Below are 26,614 nucleotides of genomic sequence, written 5' to 3'. Positions count from 1 at the left end.
TCTCTTTAGCAACTTTATTTCTGAGGCAAGAAACCTAAGGCCCAGAGAGGTGAAGTCACTGTCGGAGCTCACATAGCTGATCCTGCTCCAGAACCGTAGCTCCCTGTTTGCCTGCTGGGAGAAGGGAGTACGTAGGCCACTCCTCTCTTTTTTTTTTTTTTTTTTTTTAACCCTGTGTCAGGTGTTGACCAATAGAGGTTGGTCCAGCTTAGTCTATATTCTGTATTTGCCCTAGATATTAAAAAAAATTTTTTTTAATGTTTATTTATTTCTTGAGAGAGAGAGAGAGTGTGTGAGTGAGGGAGGGGCAGAGAGAGAGGGAGACACAGAATCCAAAGCAGGCTCCAGGCCGTCAGCACAGAGCCTGAAGCGGGGCTGGAACTCACGAACTGCGAGATCATGACCTGAGCCAAAGTTGGGCACTTAACCCAGGCGCCCCTAGACATTTTTTTTTAACTAAAAGAACTAATTTACTAGTGAGAAACCCCTACAGAACCATGCCCGTCAGTATTTCAGGCTCTTACAGGTTTCCTGGTCTGCACTTGAATTCTGTGCTGACCCAGCACATTTGATATCTACGGATACATATTTTTCCAAGAACGTTCCCACAGTCGTTTGTGTAGTCTGAGAGTGAGCTGTAATTATAAAGAGAAGAGTTGGTCTCACGCATAGACCGAGCATACAGGACCGACGTGGTATAATTTAAGAAGTGCTCAGAAAGGTGTTTTTGCCATACTGGAAAGAATAGGATCTTTGAAATCAGGCAGGCCTGGATTTGAATACTTCTCTGTACTTACCCGCTCATGGTCTTTGAACGGGTCATGTAATCCCTTTTCGCCTCAACCTTTTCATCTGGAAAGTAATATCATACATTATTATAATAACATACAACATAACAGGGGTGTTGTAGCAGTGAATATGTTAAACAGAGAGGAAGAGATCCGTGGATGCTTCCTTCCCCCAAATCCCTCCTGGCCGGGGCTTTCCCAAATTGTGTCATTAAAGAGGCATCCATGCGGGATAAGGCAGTGTCTCAGAGTCCTGGTTCAAAATGAAAGCTCACCGAGGGTAATAGGTTAAGGCATTAAGGCACTATCTGTCACCAACATCCCTGCGGCTGGAGGGCAGAAAGCTGGGCTTTTCTCTCCCGCACAGAGGTGGCTCAGTCCACAGCTGTTAGCTGGAAGAATGGGACTTTGTTCAGGAAAGAACAGGTGATAAGGAGGGAAAGTTTGGAGGAGGGAGACCACGCCTAAGCAAAGGGAGTTGGCGGTGGGGGGCTGTGGTTAAGGATGCTCCCTACAGGGTGAGAGACCCTCCCCCCCCATTCAATTTGTTGTCGTTGTTTACTTTACAACTTCACTGCTATGGGATGAAGAATAATCTCTTAGGCACAGGAAGCATATCAGTGTCCACACTCAGTACCTGGCCGGAAGGAAAGTTATCTTATTTTATTTTTTTTATTTATTTATTTTTTTTATTTTAATGTTTTTTGGTTTTTTTTTTTTGAGAGAGAGTGAGACAGAGTGTGAGTGGGGGAGGGGCAGAGAGAGAGGAAGACACAGAATCGGAAGCAGGCTCCAGGCTCCGAGCTGTCAGCCCAGAGCCCGACATGGGGCTCGAACTCACGAACTGTGAGATCATGACCTGAGCCAAAGTCAGACACTTAACTGACTGAGCCACCCAGGCGCCCCAAAGTTATCTTATTTTAGTGCGAATAACTATGGGTGGGATAAAATACAAACTTGGGAAATACATTTTCAAAAGGGAAATGGCAAATGAAATACCAAATCCTTGGAAAACCAGATCCTCGTTATCTGTGACTATTGTGCCTTTTGAGCAGTCTTTACAGCCTGTTTAGGGTCAAAGTCTTTTTCTTTTCTTTTTTTTTTTTTTTTTACAATAGAAAGTCTTTTCATTTCATTTCATATCATTCTCCACATTCAAAAATGATCACATTTGCAAACCAGTCACAGATGATTGGGCCTAATATACCTGATGCATGCCGAACACAACCTCTTAAAACGATTAAAACAAAAGGTATTTGTGTAAATACCTCCAAATAAAATGGGGGGAAATCTGCTTTAAAATTGCTTTAAAATGACCTCTTTGTGGGAATGAGGTTTCCTTTTGGGGTGATGTAAAACCTCTGCAACTAGATAGCGGTGGTGGCTGCACCCCGTCAGGAAGTTGCTCAATTGCACACTTCGAAACGGTTGAAATGGTCAATTTTACACAGTGTATTTCGCCTCCATAGAAAAAAGTGACAATGAAATTATTTTCTGTACTTACCATAAAATATTATAATTGGGGATCCGTGCTATATTTTTTTTCACCAATTAGATGTTGTTTCAAAGTGTGTTTTCACATATTATCAATAAGCATTTTTGGATGGTTTTTAAGAATTACAAGGCTTCTTTCCACTTCAATCCCCACATGTGATATTCCCCAATAGGGTTTTTTACTCAGATCCCAGTGAAATGAGCTTAACTGAGCCAAATTTTTCAATGTACTAGAAATATCATTCCTCAAAATCACTCTTCACTCTCTGAAAATATCTTTGCTTTTAACTATCAAACTGGTATCCCAGATAAGTGGGTGACAATATTATATTGTGCCAATGTAGACATAGGCAAGAGTCCTTTTTTCCCATCAAGGTTAATCTTTAAAAGGACATGCTTGGGGTGCCTGGGTGGCTCAGTTGGTTGGGCATCTGACTCTTGGTTTCTGATCAAGTCATGATCTCACAACTCATGGGTTCGAGCCCTGCATTGGGCTCTAGGCTGACAGCATGGAGCCTGCTTGGGATTCTTTCTTTCTCCCTGCCCCCCCTCCCCTGCTCACTGTCTCCTTCAAAATAAATATATAAATTAAAAAAAAATTTTTTTTAATTTAAATGAGCATGCTCGGTTACTTGGGTGGCTCAGTCAGTTGGTTAGGCATCCAACTCTTGATTTCAGTTTAGGTCATGATCTCGTGGTAGTAAGATCAATCCTGTCAGCCCCTCCCCCTGCCCCAGTCCCCCTCCCCTGCTGAGCACAGAGCCTGTTTAGGATTCTCATTCTCTTTGCCCTTCCCCAACTCACACGCACTGTCTCTCCCCCCCACCTCTCTCTCTCTCTCTCTCTCTCTCTCTCTCTCTCGCTGAAAATAAATAAATAAATAAATAAATAAATAAATAAAAGAACATGCTTAAATTCTTAAAAACACATTCCTTTTCTAGAATTACACAGATTACATTTTCGGAAGGTTCTGAAATGTGATTAGAATTATACATCACATCATCGTCTTACAAATTTGTTGTTTGGGAATCATCAGTTCCCCAGGGCAATTTTCATGCCGGTTGAGGAGAGGCCGTGAACATAGCAAAATGTCAGCTGTCTGCACCTTGTTAGAACAAAGAGCATGTCAAAGCCAAGCACAGTGACAGGATTAAATAACATGACCTCTGGGGACTGTTCCAAACCAACAGTCTGTGCCATCTGTGGACACAGGAGCCTCCTGTAACTTTTTTGCATTTTGCAACCTGCTTATGTATGGTTTTTTGGAAAAGATTTCCCTTCCCCCCAGTCCCTCCCTGCTGCATGAGTGGCTGAGTGAGGGGACCAGCAAGGCCTCCTCAGCGCTGGGAGGAAGGAAAGTGTGTCCCTGCAGTCCCCGCAAGTCAGTAGAAACTATCACAGCAAGTGGCAGATCATCTAAGAACTTCTTGAGTCTAGTTTAGCCTATTTCCTTTGTCACCTCATCAGTCTCAGGGTGCTGTGCCCCGTGCCTAACTGCCTCTGACAGGGTAAAGCATGCCAGGATTTGTAAAAAGGATTCAGGGCCTTCATAGGATCATCCCTACTCCTGCCTGTGCAGGTCAGCCCAATTGGACTTATAACACAGATCAGCACTTCAGACATGCCAAAGACAACCACAAAGTATTTGCAGATCGCGGTAGAAAGAAAAGAAAGAAAAATGGTAGAGTGTCTGGAGAAACTTGCAAGTTAATTTCTCTGGTTAACGGTGGTTAAGAACCACAGAAACAAGTTGCTAACAGTTAAGCTGCATGCACCCCTCCACGCCAGGTCTCCTGGGCAGTCTTTGTCACTAGGATGCCGTGAAAGGACATGGGCACGTGGTGCCCTGGTCTCCCTCCGTGAGTCCAGCCATCCTGCTTCTCAGGAGGTCCCAGACCCCAGAGGGCCTGGACCGCGTTCCTACCCACTCCCCACCTGCCTGCACTACCCTCTGCCTCTCCTCCTGCCATCTGTCCTGTCCTCTTTGTTTTCTGCCCCTCCTTAAAGATAGAGACAGGCCCCTAAGAGCCCATGCTTCCCTCTAGCAACAAGTCAGCTCTTGGGGACCAGCAGCAGGGTGGTGGTGGGGGCACATGTGTCCCCAGTAAAGACTGCTTGCTTGGTGGAAGGATCGGATGCCTTCTCCAGGGACAGAGATGGAGGTGACCAAAGAGGCCTGTGGTGATGGCCCCTCCTGCCCGGGTAAGGGTCAGGCTGAAACAAGCCAGCATAGGTTATCCACAGGTGGTTGGGAGCATGGGCTCTGGAGTCAAAAGGCCCCACTTTGAATCCCAGCTGTCCTCAACTGGGTGTAGGACATGGGACAAATTACTCAACTTCTCTGAGTGAATGTTTTCTCATGTGTTAAAACTGGGATAATCACAACAATGTGAATATGCAATGTATAGGCGAAACACTACTGATCTAGACACTTAGAGGTAGTTAAGATGATAAATCTGGTGTGTAGTTATTTTTAATCGCAGTAAAAAATGCGGATAATAATAGGACCTACCTCAGAGGGTCGCGAGGGTTAAGTGAAGTAATAGATGCAAAGCACCTGGCGCATAACACAGGCTCACTAAGCGCCAGCTTTTACTATTGAACTACCGATTATTTGAGTGTGACCACCGGCATGGCTTCCTGGGCACGGACTGTTCATGGTGGCTCTGGGCTGTGGCACAAGAAAGTGGAAGACGCAGTCCCTGCAACGGAAAAGCTGAGCCTCTGGCAGGAGACCCAAGCCATGTGTGGAAAGGGAAAGAACAGGGTGTGATGGAAAGAGCTGGGGGAATCTTTAGCTAATCAATCTTTTTTTTTTTTTTAAGTTTTTGAAATTTATTTTGGGAGAGAGAGCATGCAGGAGCAGGGAGGAAGAGAGAGAGGGGGAGAGAGAAGGGGAGAGAGAGAATCCCAAGCAGGCTCTGCACCATCAGTGCAGAGCTCGATGTGGGGCCCGAACTCACGAACCCCGGGATTATGACCTGGGCCGAAGTCAGATGCTCAACCGACCAAGCCACCCAAGAGCCCCTTTTGCTAATCAATCTTGGGGCAGTGGCAACATTTCTCTAGAACTTAGTTTCCTCCCTTACAACAAGAGGGGATTGATCCACGATATTACTAAAGTTTCTCTCACTGTGACTACCTTAATGACAGGCAAACCTAGGAGTCAGGGTTTCCAAGCTGTGTGGTCCGAGACAAGACAAGCGTCATGATCTCTCTGGGCCTTGGTATCTGCATCTGTGAAATGGGACGGTGGTGCTAACTCATCCTTGGGGGGCTTCCTCACCACAGAAGGGGCTGTCAAAACTTTTGTGCCATCTCCAGTGCGGACTCACTTTCTAGAAGGAAGAAGCCCCCTCTGCTGCTGAATTTGCAAATCTAAATATAGCACCAATGATGCCACAGGAAGGAGGGACATGAGGAAGCTGGGCCAGGACTAGAAGAGGGTTGGAGAGGCAGAGGAGGGAAGCCTGCCAGCCAATGGGATGGGACAGTCTCCGCCGCATGCAGATAGCAGACTAGTCACTAAAAAGTGGCATTCTGCTTCAAGATGATGGTTCATAACCAGAGACTTCAGCTTTGAGACAGAGATTATCCAAAAGGAAGATATTTTGTGCAAATCAGAGAATCCCCCAGTCTCTGTCTGTGTTTGTCCTCTGGTTTCACATAAACCAGAAGGTTTTTGTCATGAGATTAGGGGGTGGCAGGACCTTTTTCCTGCATTCCCAGGGGGGAGGATTTGTGCTCAAGCTAGTTAGCTCTGTGTCTGGCACCTGACTTTCCCAGCGCGGGCACTCATCCAGGGTTTATAGACTAAAGAAGACAAATACATGTTTCATGTAAAAAAAAAAAAAATGATAACATTAAACTTTAAGAAGAAATCCTCCACCCATCAGTAAGTTAAATAGTATTTCAAGATAATACTTTAAAAATCAAAAGTAAGGCAAAAAAAAATAGTTCACGATGAACAAAATATTGAAATGTTATTGTTTATTTACTTACTTATTTATTTTGTTTTTTGTTTAATTTATTTTGAGAGAGAGAGTGGGCGAGGGAGGGAGAGAGAGAGAGAGAGAGAGAGAGAGAGGAGAGAGGAGAGAATCCTAAGCAGGCTCCATGCTGATGCAGGTCTGGAACTCATGACCTGTGAGATTATGACCTGAGCACAAGTCAGATGCTTCACTGAATGACCCACCCAAATGCCCCAAAATATTGACATTTTAAATGAAGACAGGACCAGTATTGCGGATCTGTTCTGCCTCAGACCCCAGTATGGTCCACTGTGCAGCCATCAGTTCTTCCCCCTGCCCAGCTGGGGCACTAAAGGGCATCTTGATGTTATCCTTCTAGTATCTCCCTACCGTGGACTGGGGCTGGGGCCCAGGAGGGCTGCTTTCATACCGGTCTCCCAGCCACCAGTGTCCCCTCCTCCCTTTTTCTACCCTAACCTGGGCACACCTCTGAGGAAAGGTTTTCAGGGGCTTCCTGCTGCCTATAACCCATCTCCTTGGCCTGACTAACAAGGCCCTTGCTGCCTGACCCCACCCTCCAGCCTCATCTATGACTCCACCCTTCCCCCAACACCCCACATCCCGCTGCTCTCAGCTTCTCACCAGACCCCAAACATCCCAGCCAGTTTCACCTCTGGGCCTTGGCACCTGCTGTTTCTGCCACCTGGCTCCTGTTCCTCACTCTTTTGCCTGCTGAATTTTGATTTTCCCATCAGGATCCAGTTCCCAGGACACTTCATCTCAAAACTTCGGGTCAGCCACTCCCTTCTCAGGGGCCCTCACAGCCTTCTGATCCTCCCTATGGCCAAAGGAGGAGTTTTCCCTTTTACGTGTCTGTATCATATGGATTTTTAGGGATTAGCATGTATCACTTTCATAAAATGAAGAAACAAAACTACTTTGAGTTTAGGAAACGAAGTTTAAGATACAGCATACAAAAGATGTCACATGAACCAAGTAACAGTTCACAAACTGTTATCAACACTGGAGATTAAATGGCCCATCAGTAGTCCTGCCTCAAGTGCTATAAATCCAGGATATACAGAGATAAAATGCAGAGCTCCAAAAGACCTCAGCGCCCCTGTAATCCAATCTTCTCGTTTTACAAGAGAAAATGAGGCACTGAGTGATGAAGGGGATTGCTCAGATTGGCGAAGCCAGGAAGCAGCAGAGATAAGAGCAGAATCCACTTCTCTGGGCTCCAGTGCTCTTTCCCTAAGCGACCTCCTTCCTGCGCCCAAGAAATAATCTGGAAGGGGAAAGGAGCCACTTAAGCTGGGCCTTGGGCTCAGGGGAACAATTGTGGGTTCATAACAGTGGGCATCATAATTATGTCTAAAATGTTTGGTTGGGTCCAAATTGTGAAGGCCTTTGAATGCCAAGCAAATGAGTTTGTCCTTTATCATGCATGAAGCAGGGAGACATTGAAGACATTCATGTGTGAGTGACATGATGCAAAGGGGTAATTTAAGAAAACGAATTTGGGGGAAGGGAGGGACTGAAGTAGGGAGACCCAGATGGGAAGCTTTTGGCGTTGTCCATTGTCCATGAGATCATAGTGGCTGTGGCTGAAGGAGTGGGCATGAGGAAACAGAGACAGGAAAGATCATCTGGAGGTGAACTGACTGAACTGGTGATCGCAGATGAAGAGTCAAAGGGAAAGAGGGTCAAAAAAAGCCCAGAAGGTTCAAGCCTGAGCATCCAAGGGTACCCGATTATAAATTCCATTGTTTTCTTATTCTCTTTCGTATCAGAAGCTTTCAACTTTCTATCACACAATGCTTGTATTGAAATTTAACAAAAATAAAACATACTATAAAAATGATGAGTAGCATCTTAAAAAGAAACTCAGACTCAATGATCGAAGATCATTTAAATACCTCAGAAAGGAGGAAGTCAGATGAAGGATCGCCAGACCCAGTGATGATTGTTACATTTTTGAAACTCCATTCATGGTGGAAAGGAATTAAGAGAACGAATGTCTTCTTCTTTATATATACCAAAGAAGATGTTAGAGAGATTGTTATTCCAGATGATCTTAGGAACATATATGTTGGAGGAAACAGCCGGATATGAGGAGAGTGCAGATGTTCTAAGGTACCCAGCCAAGTAGATGCAGATAATTCACAGATCCAAGCCCACTGTCAGCGGGGGTTCCAGGAGCTCAGGGCAACAGTGAATAACTCTCAGCCAAGAGGAAAAGTCAGGATTATTCAGGAGACCCAAGGAGTTGCTGCAGACTCTTAAGGAGGACGTGGCCTGGTGAAAGCTGGGGTTTAGGAACAGTAGCTGACGAGGGCCCTGACAAAATCCCTCATACACAGAAGACCAGCTCCACAGATACTGACAAAATAAAATTCTAGACCCGGATCGGACCGTGGTTAAGATGTGGGGGGTGAAGAAGGAGGAAAGATTTATCTGCTCTTTTTGTTTGCAAAGAGTCTCTTTCATCCGAGACCCTCTTCAATCCATTCCTAAACCCAAAGCAAACATGGATTTTCTCTGATTAACTTGCTCTGCATTCCACCTTTCCTGGAAAAGACCGAAGTGCAAAAGCCTGCTAAAACCTGCCTTTCATGGTCCTCTGTGAGTGCATTAAGGAGCTGAAAGGAAAGCAAGATGTTTTCTGATCCTTTTATTTTTTCTACTAAAAATAATACCAGATAATACCATCTTTGAAATCATCTCCTGTATTTGGCAAAATTATTGGAAAGATATTTTGTAAAAGATACAAAATTATCTTGGACTACTTTTTGATGATGGGACCAAACTACGCATGTGCAGTGCCTTCTCGGTGCTCCCTTGGCCCTGGTGGAGCTCTGTGTCCACCAGTCCACCCTTCTGGATTTGTTCTGTCCCTCTACATCCCAGGGCTGCTCTCAGCCTGTAGACACTTTTCTGAAAGGCAGCCAGCATCTATGGATTCTTCTCCCGTGCTCTCTTAGGCCGTGGGTCTTTCCTACAGTGATAATTTGGCCAGTGGTTCTCAACCTTGGCCACACATTAGAATCACCTGGGAGCCAATGGTCTGGTGGGGAGCCTTGGGTATGAGGATTATTAAAAGCACCCTAAGTGACTCTAATGCATAGCCCAAATCAAGACTACCTCCTCTAAGAAGAAGATGTATAGAGACTGCCCTTTGATGTAAGCTCTTAACTCCAAATTTACAAAATACCCCTTGAAAAAGGCTGGGCTGTTTGTATTCAGCTCCTGGAGTTGGGAGTCCCTGCTCTGGTGCCGGTTGCCAGGGAACAGAGAGCAGGCAGATGAAAAGTAGCTCTGTGTCAAATTTGTATTGATCTGAGCATGGGTGAAGGTAAGAGCCTTGTCCTCCACACCCACATCTGATTCTGTCTGCTCTTTTCCCCTATTGCAAGCAGACATCACACTATTGACTAAAACTCCTATGTTCCTTTCGTGGGAAGAGAGAGTGTCCGGGTAAGCCTTCAGCATCCCAATACGGAGTAAAGCTTTTCTGTTAAAGAAATTTCAGGCAATGCAGGCAGGTGCAAAAATACTATGGAAGTTGGGGGCCTTCTCTTGTGCTCTGTGCAATTAAGCTTAGACTAGAAGCAGATAAATCTGCCTTGCTTCTTTTAATAAAGCTTCTCAGCTTTCTGTGTGCATAAGAATCACCAGTCCAAGAAGTCTGTGAAAATGCAGATTCCTGGGCCCCACCTGGGATTTTTATTACCTTGAGATGGTTGCAGGCCCAGCAATCTGAATTTTTGTTTTTAATTGAAATTTTTTTAAATTTTTTTTAATGTTTATTTTTGAGACAGAGAGAGACAGAACATGAACGGGGGAGGGTCAGAGAGAGAGGGAGACACAGAATCTGAAACAGGCTCCAGGCTCTGAGCGGTCAGCACAGAGCCCGATGCGGGGCTCGAACTCACGGACCGCGACCTCATGACCTGAGCCGAAGTCGGACACTTAACCAACTGAGCCACCCAGGCGCCCCTCAATTTTTTTTTTTTAAGCAGGCACATTATTTTGCCTTGTACTAAACTTAGTGGTGATTAAAATGCTCTCTTCTTACACTTGGATACAGCTGGCTCTACGGAAGCATTTGTTGGGACTAAAGGCACCCTAAGAACCCAAAATAATTCATCTTTTTGCAAAGGTATTCCTGCAGGTTAGAGATCAAAATGCCACTCCGGTCAGGGCACGTAATGCCTGGTTTTATGCAGAACAGTGGTTAGTAGATGATTCCCACTTGTTGGTACCAATCAGCCACGTCAGGTTGGGAGCGTTCTCCCTGCAACCACCCATCACCTCCCCCCCCCCAGAAAAAAACACTAACAAAACAAGAACAACAACAAAACACCCCACAACCAAACCCATTTCTGGAGCACCTTCTGGCCTGGAGGAAATCAACCCAGGTGGTGACGCCCTCCCACCCCCACTTCCCTCTAGCAGAGGGCACTGATTTTGAGTTTTGTTCCTGGTCCAAACCAGTCCCCAGGGTCTTCTGCAAGAAGGGCCATTACAATGGACCAAAACTTTCTGTGTGGGCAGGCACCTTACATCCATTGTCTGTTCACAGAAACCCTGCAAGGTACATATCTTCATTTAACGGATGCTAGCGTTTAGAAACATTGTTTTAGAGTGATCTGGGTTTGAACCTGAGATGGACTCTTTCCTGCCCCTCCGCCCCCAGGCATCCAGGACTTGTCAACAGCTCTTGCTGGTGCTGGGCTCAGGTCTGGTCTGGTCTTCTCTCTCCACTCCCTCAAGCACACGGGCTGGGGGTAGAGGGGGGGGTGGTCCTGACATTTCATTGCTCCCTGTCACACCCACCCAGATCAGAGTTTCAGCTAATTAAAAGCCCTTTCAGTTTGCAGGAGGAGAAAAGGTGCAGATAAAGACTGGCTAGCTAAGCAAACAAAGTCTAAGGATCCTACTCACTTGTGAAAATGTTCGAGATATAAGTGAAAAATGCAGATTACAAAATGTCAAGTATCATCTTAATTATGTAAAATCTATACATACTATACACATGTAGTAAAACATTAGAAGTCTTTTAATTTTTTAATGTTTATCTTTGGGAGAGAGAGAGACAGGAGAGAGAGACAGAGCTCGAGTAGGGGAGGGGCAAAGAGAGAGGGAGACACAGAATCCGAAACAGGCTCCAGCCTCTGAGCTGTCAGCACAGAGCCCGATGGGGGGGGGGGGGGGCTCGAACCCACAAACCATGAGATCATGACCCGAGCCGAAGTTGGACAAAGTTGGACGCTTAACCTATTGAGCCACCCGGGCGCCCCTAGAAGGCTATTTAATTAAATGTTAATAGTGGGGGTTGGAAGTAAGAGTGACATTTTAAGTTTTATTTGCAAATTTTGATACAATGAACATGTTACATGTGGCCACCCTTATAGTGACATACAAAAATAGTTTCACTGCCCAAAAAATCCCATTCCATCTATTCATCCTTCCCTTCCTCCTCCTGAAATCACAACCACTGATCATTTTACTGTTTTCATAGTTTTGCTTTTCCCAGAGTCTAGTTGGAATCAGGCTTTCAGGATTGTTTCACTTAGCATAGATTACATTTTTTATCAGAAATAAAGTTATAAAATTAAAAACTGTACAACCTATGTGACCAGTCACTATTTACCTGTGACTCCAAAGAAAAAAAGTCACATGATTCTTTGCCGTTCAAATTACAGTACCCCTATTCCCGCCCCTGGCATTCTGGGACTCCCAGGGCTGCATACACATCCCACACTGCTCCATACTGGCTCTTGCTTGTCTCCAGATCCATGAGTCCCTCTTCTTGGAGTCATTTTTCCCCCCACTGTGGAGCAGACAGCATCCTCCAGGCACCATGTGAGTTTCTCAGGCTCTTTCACCTTTGGCCACAGACCCTTTCCTCATTCCCCCACAATCCTAATAGACTTAGTCATACATAGTTAAGACTTTGCTGAAATTTGGGGAATAATGGAAGGAAGCACAACACAGAGGACGATTTATATTTGCTCCTAGACAAGGTTTCGTTCAGCCTCCTGGATCCTTCTTCGGGTCTTCCGTGCTTTGCTCCCAGCCATAGACTATTTCAAGGGCCAGCTCACCTCTGCACTATAAAAATCCCTGGAGAGGTCAACCTGTAGAGGACCAACAACCAGAAGGCCCCAGAAGACAGGAAACATCCAGTAGCAAAGCCCAAGGCCTATATACCATATCCTCATTTTCCTCACTTCCTGGCTTAGAGTCTTTGCAGGCTGAGTAGCAGCAAGGACAGCCAGGGACAGGGATGTAGTCATGTCCCAACGCCACCAAATGGTCCTGGCCATGTGGCTCTGTGCCAAGCAGATCCAGTCCCTTTTTACGTTGCTGCAAATGTGAGGGGCGTGTCTGTCCTGCACCCCCTTCATTGATACTCTGCTTTAGAAAACTATGGCTCAGGAAGAAAGCACGTGACTATAAAATAAATAAAAATACACAGGCATGGGGTAGTCTAAATCCACACAGAGAAAAGTCCAGAGTCTCACAGAGGAGGGACAGTCTAGTAAAACCCACACCCAAATTAAGTTATTGAAGTGACCACTCAATTTATTTGTCTGAAACTTCACCCTTGAATGCTTGAGAACTTTTCCCAAGCATCTATTTGCTTAACTTAGGCACAACTAAAAGGCTCACAGCAAGGGGCTGGGGCGGGGGGAGGGAATATGTTCAGAGGGTGGTCTCCTGGCCAGTAAAGTCAGCACCAAGGAAATTGTTAGCAATGCAAATTAGCCGACCCACTACAGACTTACCCAATCAGAAGCTCTGGGGGTGGGTTCACCATTTTCAGAGCCCGTCAGGTGATTCAGGTGCAGTTTACAGTGGGAACCACTGGTCTATCAGATTCTAAAGTAAACCACTTCCTTGAAGGCAAAAAAAAACCCTGCTGCTCACTTTCAAACAGTGATTTTTTTCCAACTCAGTACATTGTGGGATCTAAATCGTCTGAGGTCCAGGCTCAGCCCGGGTCACACTACTTCAGAGTATTGTTAAATAACTAAGGTTGTTGACATTAATTCAAAAGCTTGAAGAAAATTTTTAAAATCAATGACAAAGGAGAGAATGTATAATTTGATTTGGTTTATAGAGAAATAATAATTATAATTATTTATATAATGTATTCACCACTGTAAAATGTTGAAATAGCATGCTACTTAAAAAATACGTTATTGGGTGCCTGAGTGGCTCAGTCAGTTGAACATCCAACTTCAACTCAGGTCACAAGCTCTGCCTTGGTGAATTCAAGCCCTGCATTGGGGCCCCCTTCAGATCCTCTGTCCCCCTCTCTCTGCCCCTCCCCTGCTCCCTCTGTCTCTCTCAAAATGAGTACACTTAAAAAATACACTATTGACATCTTTTAAAAAATATATTACATGAGTTTTGTTCTTCGTTCATTTTATTTTGTTACCTGTACGTGGCTGTCTCTTCATAATTTAAAGAGTAGAACATTGTGCTCCTATTATCCTTCCGCCATCCATGGAAAGATATCTCTGAAAGGGCTAATCAAAGAGAAGCTTTTTTTTTTTTTTTTTTTTGCCTATTTTCACCTACACGCGAATACTCACAGTGAGACCGCTGGTATTTAAATCTGGGAACAGTCCAGCTGCACATGCCTTTGCATGTGCTTTATGTTGTAGTAGAGGGGGGAAAAAAGGGCTCCAAAGACGGTACCAGAGAGCAGGAAAGTTGTGCATCAGGCAGCGTGTGAATAGTTGATAAAAGGAGCTGAGAGCATCCCCAGGTCTTCTTGGTTTGGCGGACACTGTTTTTCCAGGTAACAGACACTTGGCTGCTGAAACAGCAGTCTGTGAGCCTCAGGTGTTGTGTGAACGAGAGGCAGAGGGAGGGGAAAAGTTTTGAACACAAGAAGCATAATTTATGAAGCAACTGATTATTTTAATAATCTATAATGAGGGTCACCTGGGTGGCTTAGTCGGTTAAGCGGCCGACTTCAGCTCAGGTCATGATCTCGCAGGTCTGTGAGTTCGAGCCCCGTGTCGGGCTCTGTGCTGACAGCTCAGAGCCTGGAGCCTGCTTAAGATTCTGTGTCTCCCTCTCTCTCTGCTCCTCCCCCGTTCATGCTCTGTCTCTCTCTGTCTCAAAAATAAATAAATAAATAAACGTTAAAAAAAAAATCTATAATGAAAATAAGAAAGGCCAAGAAGTATCAAATACCAACTTGAGCAAATGACAGAATTACATGAAACTCTTTTGCAACAATTTACGCCTGTTTGTCTACACCTGCAGCAAAGTTGCTTATACAAATCAGCCCCTGGCTCCCTCTTACTCTGTCTGTGTCTCGCTGCTGACAAATTTCAGACAGCATCCTTCACTCTGGCTCATCTTGTCCTTAAACCTGGTTAAGGTTTAATTTAGTCTAAAGGCATTCCGTTCAGTTACATCAGCTTACAGCGGGAGATGCCCTCTGCTCTGCACTGGAAATGATTACATTGCTTCCCAATCAAACCATTCCAGCTTCGCTCTCTGTGTCTCTTTCTCTTGTGCCCGGACATCTTATCTCCCATTTTCCCTCATTCCTCTGTCTCAGAGATTCCCTATAGTTCTGCAGGAAAAGGAGATTGGGCGGGGGGGGGGGAGTGGTAGGCACAGGTTATATGTGAACAAACTCTAGAATCCCGAGGAGTTCCGAAGCAGCTCCAAGGTCGAGCTTTAGGGACCCTCTGTGTATCTCGGTTGGGCAGGTGGTCCTCCTTCACCCTCATCCATTCTCGTCTCCCTGCCGCTGAGCCTGGTGCTCTGCTGAGTTCTTTGAGTAGAATCCGTGAGCACAGCCTCCCTAACTGGGGATAGAAAACGCGATCTCATTTCCTTTGTTACCCAGATTACTGCTTGGCTCCGACCCCTCCCCACATCCCAACATGGGCCCCTCAGTGGGTCCCCCAGTTCTGAAGACAGTTCCCCAAGATGTAGCCTAAAGGATGTCCTAAAAGAAGTTTCTCTTCTGCTACTCCACCTTCCAGCCGTGTTCCCTGTGCACTCAGCTCTTCACGCCATGGAACACACCCTTGCCCACAGCCCAGAGGCTGCAACAGGATAAACAGGATACCGCTGAACATTCAGGGGCAATGGAGAGGAATTGTCTTGGTGCAAATGCCTAGTGATGGTGCCCGGCATGGCTCTTCTCAGAGCTGGAGCCCAGACCCAGCCTCAGGTTCCAGCCAACACTCCACCCTTGCTTGTATCCATCCCTCCCCTCCTCTCCACCACTTCAGTGGTTGTTCTTCAGTATTAGTTCCTAACAATCATTAGAGGGAGAAGGGGAGAGAACTCCCTAAGATCCCCAGGACAAGTTCCCATTCCTTGTTTGAGAACTTTCCTTTTCCCAAAATAGTTGAGGGTAAGAGGGTCCATCCCTACCCGGTAAATCTCACCCCACTCCTTAGTGCCCAAGGGCCCCTCAGTAAACAACTACAGCAGAACAGCAACCTAGATGGGTTAGTTAGCCTTAAATTAACACTTAGTTGCAGACGCCAACAGGCTGGCCAGGCAGAGGCCCCCCCACCCCAAGCCTCCTCCCTGCTCTAAACTCCTCCACCCACACTGAAGAGCTTTGCAACATGTGCGTCCTAAATCCGTGCTGAGCCAGAGATTATTTCCCCGGATTCCCCCCCACAGTCAACAGGGTTTTGGAGGCCTCTGCCAAGCTGAATTGTGCACCACTGTTCATATTACCTAACGCACGGCCTAGCTCCGAGAGCAAGAGAAGTGTGCGTGCAGGTTTGCGGGAAATAGGTTTCTCCAAGAGCGATGGCTGTGGACAAGATTTACGTTTTGATAACTATAGGGCCCAATCAAATGGTTTCCTCAGAACAAAGCAAAGGCTTGCCTGAAGGGTAAATTCGGCTATCCTACTCTTTCAGGGCAGAACCGTGTGAAATTATACATACATAATTTACATTTACATATAAATAGAAATAATAAATATATTTATACACACCATTATTTACATATACACTATAATATGTAAATGTGTATTATACATAATATGTGAACATATTTATTAGATATATTTACATGTAAATGTAAATATATATAAGTAACATACTTACATATATATTTTTTTAAGTCAGAGAGTTATGAAGGAAAAAACCATGGCCCAAGATTCCAACTTTTAACATTTTCCTCTATTTATGTATATAAAAACAGATAATAAAATGATAGATGCACAAGCTATGAACATTCAACTAATATAGAAAAATCTTCATTGTAAAGTGAAAGTCTCCTTTTTATAAAGCAGAAGCCCTCATCCCCACTCAAGCCTCCAGCCCTCGCTCTGCCATTGGTACAAGGGCACCCAGCCATGAGGACAAGTAGAGACTGAAATCTGTCTTTCGCTATTTGCCAAGCTGTGTGCCTGGCCACTGAGCAATGTCCACTCAGAAAAAAGGGTACCTTTTCCTAATTTGTATGAGGACGTTGTATTGACTTTGAAAACATTCTTTGAATAATTCCTTGCATATCTTTCTAAAAAATTATGCACCTACCAGCACATATGAATGTATATGTCCTTTGCAATCGCACAAAAAAACACCATACACATTATTCTGAACTTCCCTTCCTTTCTTCCTTTTTTCTTTTTCTCCTTCACCGTATTTGTGTAACTTAATAGGTATTGGGGATTTTCATGTATCAGCAATACTGATGTGTGCTTCTTTTTTTTTTTTCTTTTTTTTTAAGGGTCTGTGGTATTCCATTGTATGGCTTTATCAAAGTTTATTTAGCTAGTTCCCTTTTAATGATTGATGGGCATTTAGGTTGTTTCCAGGTTTTATTTAGTGGGGAGGCAGGAAGGATTAAGATTATTACACAAATAACATAGTACATAGTGGTATAGTTTTATGACCATGTTCAGGATGGCAAATCCCTAGCAGTAGAATTTCTGGGTCAAAAGGCATGGAGGTTTTAAAATTTAACAGATATTAATCATCACAAATTGCATTCCCAAGAATATCCATATTTTGGTGCGCCTGCCACCCCGCCCCAGGGTATTATCACATTAAGTTTTGCCAATTTGATAAGCAGAACATATCTCGTTGTTTAGATGCAAATTCCTTAAAAAATAAGTCATGTTATCTGTTAGCCATTCGTCCTTTTCTGTTAGCTGTATGTTCACATGTTTTACCCATTTCCTATTGAATTATTCATCTTTTTTTTACTGAGTCATAAGATTTCTTTGTAAATCAAAACACGTAGTCCTTATTGTTCTTGTGTTGCAAATATTTCTTCCAGCACGTCATTCATCTCCTGATCTTGTGCATATTCCTTTTGTTCTACAGAATTTCCAAATGTGTAGGCAGTCAGATTCATTAATCATTTTCCTTATGGCTTCTGTGTAGGTACAACTTTCTAGTGACAGTTTTTCCAGATTCAACCTAGTAAAGTTAACCAAGAACTCTTGGGCCTGATTTCAGCCCACCTGTCCTTCAAGGTAGCCCCAACCTGGCAATGCAAATGCTCTAAGGGCAATAAGTGATGAACAGTGAGGTTATTCAGAGGGCTTTTGCCTCCCGTGTCTCCTAAAAATGAACAGATCTGGAAACCAGAATTTCTCTTCAGAGCCCAGACATTCAGGGGACAGGGACACGGCCCAATGACCACGTTCCTTACATTATCAGTCACGCTTTGCTTTACTCAAGTAGCGGATGGTCGATTAAATATGATACGATTCTCACTGGGGGCTTATTGTAGGGTTTTTTCTCCTTTTTGTATTCCCTTTTGACTTTAAAAAAAAATCAACCTATTATTAATATTTTATGTTTGATTTTATTTCTTGCAGGCAACTTCAAAAGATGGTCCATGACATCAAGAACAATGAAGGTGGAATAATGAACAAGATCAAAAAGTAAGTTAAACTCCATAGCACTCTATAAGCACTCATTTACATAATTAACACATCATCCCAGCCTGTGCTAAGTGGAAGAAGACAAAGTTCTCTGTTAACCTGAGTGAGGAGTTGCAACCTTTTTAGCATGTAACCCTTTCTAACTCATGGCCAGAGTCCATGGTGGTCAGATCTATGTTCAGGAAACATGGCAAATGAACAGGGTGATGCTCAGGGCCCTTTGCTTTCCCCTCTCATTGCAGTAAAAGTGAGCTATGCCACTTAAGATGGCAAATGTCAACAAAGACCTTTATAGAAACAGGAAAATCAGCTTCTGTAACTATGTAGTTAAGGACCACTAGGACATGGTTGGAGAAATCCAAAAGAGAAGTTACAAGAACACAGCCCTAGCATCTTTAGGATGCCATACCTGTTTTCCATATTTCAATTTTTGTTTTTTCAGTTATAGCCTTAAAATGGAGTTAAAAAAATTTTTTTTAATCTTTATTTTTGAGACAGAGAGAGACAGAGTATGAGCAGGGAAGGGGCAGAGAGAGAGAGAGACACAGAATCGGAAGCAGGCTCCAGGCTCTGAGCTGTCAGCACTGAGCCCGTCGTGGGGCTCGAACTTGTCAACTGTGAGATCATTACCTGAGCCAAAGTTGGAGGCTCAAATGACTGAGCCACTCAGGCACCCCTTTAAAAAAATTTTTTTTAACGTTTATTTATTTTTGAGAAAGAGAGAGAACATGGGCAGGGGAGGGGTAAAGAGAGAAGGAGACAGAGAATCCCAAGCAGACTCCGTACTGTCAGTGCAAAGCCCGATGTGGGCCTTGAATCCATGAACTGTGAGATCATGACCTGACCAAAGTCAGATGCTTAGCTGACTGAGCCACCCAGGCACCCCAAAATAGTGTTTTCAGTTGGCATTTGGAAAAGGAAACTAGAATTCCAAATCTTCCTGCACATCAGAAACTCTTAAGTTTTTTTAAAAAAAGAAAATAAAAATTATACATATCTATATTTGTCACTCAAAATCTAAGTTAAGAGGAAAGGGGAGATGGTATTCCACTAAGTTTTTGTTCAAGTTCTTTTTTTCAGAAAATGAAAGTAGTAGTCATTTACCAGAAAAGAAAAAAAATCAAAGAATTCAGAATTGCATAAAGTCAAAATCTCCTCCTTCCCCATGCCCCACATCAACCCACTCCAGGGCAATGGACATTGTCATGAGTGAGTCTGGTATAAATATCTACATGTATGTATTTTCACACGCACATACGTATATTGACATAGATGTAGCACTTACCTATACATACATACATTTTCATCATGAATGGTGCTATTCTCCATAAAACATTCTACCAACCTGACTTTGCTTAGTGGTTTTACTTAATGTTATATCATGGATATCTTTGTTTGTTAGTATGTAAAAATAAACCATATTCCTTTTTGAATAGCTGATTAATAGTCTGCTATAAATCCATTATCATTCATTTAACCAGCTATGTATTGGTGGACACTTTTTATTTTTTTAAGTTTTATTTATTTATTTTGTGAGAGAGAGAGTGTGTGCACACACGTGAGCAGGGGAGGGGCAGAGAGAGAGGGACAGAGAGAATCCCACGGGGCTCAGTCTCACAAACTGAGATCATGACCTGAGCCAAGATCAAGAGTCAGAGGCTTAACTGACTGAGCCACCCAGGCGCCCCTGGTGGACACTTTTTAAAGAGAGGGAGATGTGGGAGTTTAAACAGGCATATTCTTGGAGGGCAATTTGATAAGATCAATCAAAATTTTGTGGCCATTTCTTTCAGTTTAACTGCCATAAATAACATTTCAATAAATAGTTTTTGTAGACTTTGAGTATAGCAGAAAGCTAAATTCCTGAAATGAAATTTCTAGATTGAAGAAGTTATGCCCTTGACATTTTTGTTGATATTACCAAATTGTTTTCCAAAAATTTTGTACCACTAATAGTGTATAAAAGTTCATTGACCTATACCTTCAGAACAGAGTATGTTCAGGGGCATCTGGGTGGCTCAGTTGGTTAAATGACCAACTCTTGATTTCAGCTTCACAGGTAATGATCTTGTGGTTCCTGTGTCCCAGCCCCACACTGGGCTCTGTGCTGACAGTGTGGAGCCTGCTTGGGATTCTCTGCCTCCCTCTCTCCCTGCCCCTCCCCTGTTTGCACTATCTCTCTCAAAATAAATAAATAAACATTAAATATATATGTATAGACTATATATAATATAAATATATGATATATATTATATATATAAAGAACAGAATATCTTCATTCTTTGGTCTTTGCTAAACTCGAAAGAAATCATGTTTTATGGTGTTTTTAGACTATAAAATGTAAATGAGTCTCAATATGTATAAGTGATTATCATAAAATCGTTAAAACGGCCTGCTTGTGGGGAACTGGTCATCTCCTAGAGGAGGAGACTTTGTCTCCATGTTCTGTCCTGTGGCAGGGAGAGGCATGTGATTATTTTCATTTAATACTTCTGACACATACAGAATCTCACTGAAATGAGAGAAGGCTGCAAGTCATTGTTTTAATCACCAGCAATTCTAGATTAATTATCCCACAGTTGCTAGTTTTATAACACACGACTTTTCTTAATAATATGGAGCCTCTGTATAAAATGTCTCTCTTTTCCATGGTCGGTCATACTTACACAGTAGCCACGGAGCTCACATATTTTCAGACAGTTTCTATTTTTTTTATGCCCATTGTTCCCAAAATGCACTTGTACTTGACAAATGTTTCTTCTCAGCTTGGGAAATCTGGCTGCCACAGTCATTACCCTGGGTGAAGTCAGTGGCCCTTTGGTTCTAAGGGACCTGCAGTTAAGCTCTTACTCGTTGCCAGGCAACAGGTGCTACCTTGAAAGGAGGAAGCACGGTTGAACACGCTGGTTTCCTAACACAAGACCATGACAGAGTTGTCACTGGTTCATGGCCAAATGAGAAAATAAGGACCTTGAAGCGTTGGGGGTTGGCATGCAGCTGCCAGCTGCTGAGTGAGGCCCAAACCACAGCTTTTCTTCCTGGTTGGTGTTCAGTGACCAACAGCCCTTTCCTGAGTCTGTCCTTTATTCGGAGATGATAACCTTCATACATTTGGGAATATTAAAATACCCTTTCTTTTCTTTAATGAAATGATGGCAATAAAGGGGAATGGTTAGTTTTCAAAATTTTTCTCTTTCAGGAATAGACCTGGTACCATTCCTTGTTTGTTTTTGAGGGTTTTTTTCCCCTATAACACCGTGGATCATCTCTGTCTCTGGACCTCGTCATACATCTAATGATAATATCTTCCCAGCACACCCTGTCTTGCTATGAGAATTGAATGAAATAATTGATCTGAGAACCTTGGGGCAAACAAAAAGCAGAATTTCTATGCAAATACAAAAATTGTTATTTTTGAAACATTACAATTCTGGTTTATCAGGCTTATTTTTTGTAATCAAACATGAATTTCTGTGCTGCTTTTTCCCCCCAAGGAATGAAATATGTTTTGCATGTAATGGTTACCTTATATCCTGCCTCTGTAAAAGGATGTGATGTTTTAGTAAATAAAAGCTACTGGATATAGGTTCTATTTATATATTTTTAAACTTCTTTAAGCAAATCATTCTTAAATAAAATGGGCAATTATTAGTAAGAATAATAATTTACTAGAAATAGAATGGGAGGTGGTATCAAAACTTATAAAAAGCCTAAAAATTGGGGTATATTTTTAAAATGTAATTTTAAGTTTCTTCTCGTAATGAGTAGGGAAGGATTGTGAATATTCAAACATTCTATATATGCCTAAAGATACTAAAGTAGTTTTGAGAGTGCTTGAAACAGTTCAACTTCTAAGTAAGCTAAATATCACAATCCCCACCCGGGAACACTCACTGCTCTCTTATTTGGCTTTTTTTTTTTTTTTTTTAAATAGTGCAAAAATAGTGTCAGTCCAACCTACAACCAAAGTGCTCATTATAACTAATATTTTTCTTGTTGTTTAAAGCACTGAGGTATTAATTTATTTCTTTTAAGTTTATTTTTGAGGGAGACAGAGACAGCATGAGTCGGGGAGGGGCAGAGAGAGACAGAGAGAGAGAATCCCAAGCAAGGCTCCGCGTTGCCAGCACAGAGCCCCATGCGGGGCTCGAACTCACAAAACCGTGAGGTCGTGACCACAGTAGAAACCAAGAGTCAGACGCTTGACTGACTGAGCCACCCAGGCGTCCTGCATTGAGTTATTTATTAAAACAGAGTTCATCTTCTATTACCATCTTATCAACCAATTAACAATTTTCTTCCCTGAAGCTCTGAACTCAGGTGAATAGTCCACCACCTGACTTCACCTTTGCCAAGTCACAGCCCCATTGTACACTGGGGAGATGAGGGAGCTAGGAGATCTCTGATCAACGGCTTCACTACATTTATAATACATTTAGTCTTTCAATGTGATGGGTCCAAAAGAAGCCATTATTCTATTAGTTATCTGTCTGTTATCTCTATATTTGCTTATATTACGGGCCTTGACAACAGTTGTCCTACCCACTGACCGTTTGTCTAATGGTTGTTATCTATAGGCTGAAAGTCAAAGCACCTCCGAGTGTTCCTCAAAGGGACTATGCCTCAGGTAAGAGTATTTCTAAAATACTTGGACTCTTGACTAATTTCATGTTCATATTTAATTCTTGAAAAGGGAACTATGTTCTACTCATTTGAAAATAAAAGGTGCCTATCCTAATGCCCAAATCTATTAAGCATTTGACTATAGTGGAGATGTAGTACTCCATCCATCCATACATCCATCCACTCATCTACTTATCAGACATTTATTAAGTATTGTCCATGTGCCAGGTACATACAAGGTTTTAGGTGGAGATACAGTGCTAACCAAGAAAAATATAGTCTCCACACTCATAGAATTTATAGCAAAGAAGAGTATCCATTCATGATCTAAAAGCAATTAGGGTTCAGGGTGATGGAGAAGCACAAAGTTTTATGAAAGTCCTTACAGCAATGTCTAATCTAATCTGAGGTGGAGGTTGTGTAGGACCCAAGCTACCCAAGTCTGGTGACTGACCTGTTGGACCACTTTCCAGAACTCACTGGGTCACAGAGTGATACAAACATATATACATACATGCCCCGTCCTGACCTTTGAAATCTACCCGATCAAAAGTCAAGGGAGCTGCTTAGTGAACAAATGAGAACAAATTCATTCTTCTCTCCCAAGTTCTAAACAAGAAAAGAAAACAGACTACACCTGCTAAGTAACCCAAGTTGTGGTAGGAAAGTCATGGAATCATGGAGTGTCAGGTTTAAAAGGAGCCCCAGGGGTCCTACAGCCTGTATCCAATCCGGTGCTTACACCTGCTCCCCCCACCATGCGCCACAAGTGAGGTCCACTTTCTGTTTGGACGTTTCCGGTGGTGACCTCCCACACCTACCTGGGCCTGTCAAGGGCAGACAGCTCCGTCAGGACACAGATGCAATCCATTTCCTAGTGGCTCCTTAAGTGTGTCCTAATGGCCACACAGCACAAGTCTGTAAACACCAAATAAAAGAGAAATAGAGTGGGTCTGTGCAACGTCAAGGATACAATTAGGAAATTAGGTCACTTGAAGGGTTTCTTCTCTGGACTCGGTAACTCCAGTTGCTTCCGCTGTTGCACACATTCTTTGACTCGTTCAACAAATATTACACAAGTGTGCCCTGCGTGGTGCTCGCGCTACTAGACATGGAGTAGGGAACAAACTATAGCCCCTGACCTTAAGGTGCTTAATGACTAGTGGGGAGCAGATAATAGATAAGAAAGGCAATAGGCAGATACTGGCCTAAGGTCACACTGCTAGTGGATTGAAGCTCTCCCTGGCCATTCCACAAACCCCTGAGCGGTCAGAACTGAACCAGGCCCCCCTCCCTGTACCCTTGGGCCCTAATTCCCAGGGGCTGTTGTAATCATTCTCCTCCCACCACTGATGTCATTCAGGGGGGAGATCTGAGCAACTGCAAAGAGGACAGACCTCGGGACAAAGGAAGGTAGTCAGACAGAGATTCTTGGGCAAATGCCCACCACAGAAGCACAGGGCCTCCCAACCCTCTGGCCACCAAAGATCGGAAATATAACACTGCTCTGTCCTTGCCCTGCTGTCCTTACCGAAGCCAGCATTCACTCGATTTTTCGTCTCCCTGGCTACACTCTGACCGGTGGACCCCGCAAGGCTGACACGGGGAGAGCGGCTTGCACCATCAGTCCTGCCTCGTGCAACTAAGAATAGAGGAATAAAACTTGGACTTGAAAGTCCTTTAAGGCTGGAAAGCCCTGAAAGACCACCCAACCTTCGCTTCTCACTTAGGGATAACTGGAGCCCAGACAGGCCAACTGGCTGCCCAAGGCCCTACAGCCAGGCGATGGCTAAGCTGGGGCTAAGCCCTCCGTGTCTGCACACCCACCCCGTTAACAGGGCTCTGGGAAGGGCTGAAGGGATATTCAGACAAAGGGACTTTCTGAGATGTTAGTATTTAGTTGCAAATCACCTCTCCTAGCCAGCCCAAATCTGCTCCCCACATGGTCACATCCCTTTCTTCTCTTGGGGTACACCCAGTGGTCCTGGACTGTCCACCGGCTGCCTCCCCCACAGCTTCTGTAGTTCTGCTTTCTGTTCCTTCCCTGCGTCTGTCCCCACCACCACATCTAGTCCAGCCTCCTTCCCTCTTTCTTTCCTGCGTGCCACTGCGGTCTTCCCACTGGTTCCCTGCATCTCACCACCGGCTCTGCATGAGGAGAAGCTGGCAGGCCCAGTGGCCCAGCGCGTGGCCTCCAGTGCTGAATCAGGGCTACAACTGAGCATGTGTCAGACCCACAGTTTGGAGTGCGTGTCTCTCAATGCTGGTCTCTGGTGCTGCTGCTGCTCTGGAACGGAAAGGCCCAATCCACACCCTTGCCTTCACCCCTTCCCTCAAGCTCTTGCCACAGAGTCCTTCACCGTCCTTCCAGCCATCCCTTCCCATTCCCAAGAACCCTAGTCCGGTTCAACCTTCGTCTCTTTATGCCTGAGCTACTCAAACACCATCGCCATCAGCCTCCCTACCTCCAGCTTGTCACTGGGACCTACAGTGGCCTCTGTGGTTGGAGCGCCCCCTTGGCTGGCAACGAATCTGGTTTTGTTTTCTTCCCTGACTCTCCAGTGCAGCTCGTTCACTCCAGGCACCTCTGTGCCTTATGGATGCCCCTTCTAGCCATCAGCCAAGCCCTGCTTCTGGGGCTGACACACAGGCCCCAGCCTTAAGAGATGGAAGGAGGATGCCCTCTTTCATCTTCATTCTGTCACTCAAGTCCTGCTCGTCCTTCAAGGCCCAGTTCAGTCCCACTGCCACCACACAGCCTCGTGCGAGCTCATGCAGCACCCTTCCTGGAGCTTTCCCAGCATCTGACCATGATCCCAGGTGTAGGGACATTTGTCAGGAAAGTTTACACTGCCCTGGGTTGTCACCAGTGTGATACATGGCTGCCCTCCTAGACTCTAGGTCTATTCCCTCCATGGCTCAGTGAGAAGATCTTGGACTTTGGGGTCCTTTAGCCCTGGGTTAGAATCCTGGCTGTGGCCCCTAAACACTGTGAACCTAGAACAGTTTAAAACTTCCCTGAGCCTCAGCTTCCTGCTTGGAGATGAGAGTGCCGACCTATCCTTCAGGTTATTATGATCATTAAAGTAGATTGATAGTCACACACAGCTCCCGTTGAGCCCTTACTTCTATCAGGCACCCTTCTGTGCACTTTCCCTGGGCTATTTCATTCTCTCAAAGCCCCATAATATAGGCACTATTAGTCATGTCCGTTTTAGTGACGAGAAAACAGATATCCAGAGGTTAAGCAACTTGCCTGTCACGCTGCTAGCAAATGGCAGAATCGGGATTTTGATCACGGCAGCCTGACCTGAGAGCCCAAAGCTCAAAACCCCAGTGTGCACACTGAGGTGGGGTCATCGTGGCGTTCTCACACGTCACGTAGTGCTGTGCCCACAGGCTTGTGGGGTGGGGCATGTGAATCACAAAGCCTGGGCCAGGCAAGGGGAGGAGTCCCTCCATTGTGTGGCGTGGGATTGTGACACCGTAAATGGAGCACAAGCCAGAAACGCGACACAATAGGAAAGGCTTTCCCTAATAAGGAGGCAGAGCCAGCATCTCAGCTTCCTGCCAGGAAGAAACCTGCCAGGTTCTTGCATGCAACCTTACATCTCAAGTTAAACCACCCGGCCCGTATGACGCTTGAATTTACCCTCCTGAAAACATCACCCTCTATACTTGAGGCTCTCTGGGGTCCATTTCTAAATGGTAACCATACTGTGTGGTTGCCATTAGAGTGAAATAGAATTGATATTGTTTTGAGGGTTTACTAAGACATTATCAATACCCGAGAAAACAATAAGTAACATTAATACAGCATTTACTATATGCCA

At 44.3% G+C, this 26,614-nt stretch overlaps 1 protein-coding gene and 1 long non-coding RNA gene across 3 annotated transcripts in view; one reads left to right on the top strand and one right to left on the bottom strand.

The window, feature by feature from the left end:
• The window catches only part of BLNK (B cell linker), a 75,277-nt gene that overhangs the window by 6,855 nt on the left and 41,808 nt on the right, over positions 1–26,614 (top strand). For both annotated transcript variants that reach the window (XM_027062725.2, XM_027062726.2), the window contains exons 2-3: positions 18,093–18,158; positions 22,736–22,785. In XM_027062725.2, coding sequence (XP_026918526.1) covers positions 18,093–18,158; positions 22,736–22,785 — 116 coding nt within the window. The remainder of the gene's footprint in view (positions 1–18,092; positions 18,159–22,735; positions 22,786–26,614) is intronic.
• LOC128312555 (uncharacterized) lies at positions 643–26,244 on the bottom strand. Its single transcript, XR_008291985.1, has 4 exons — positions 24,922–26,244; positions 24,313–24,423; positions 23,603–23,699; positions 643–852 (listed from the first exon to the last, which is right to left on the bottom strand). It is a non-coding gene; the product is annotated as an uncharacterized LOC128312555 (long non-coding RNA).

Source organism: Acinonyx jubatus, chromosome D2 (assembly GCF_027475565.1).
Source record: "Acinonyx jubatus isolate Ajub_Pintada_27869175 chromosome D2, VMU_Ajub_asm_v1.0, whole genome shotgun sequence".
NCBI classification, from domain to species: Eukaryota; Metazoa; Chordata; class Mammalia; order Carnivora; family Felidae; genus Acinonyx; species Acinonyx jubatus.
The sequence above is the reverse complement of the archived record's forward strand: the minus strand, read 5'-3'. Positions and strand labels throughout refer to the sequence as shown.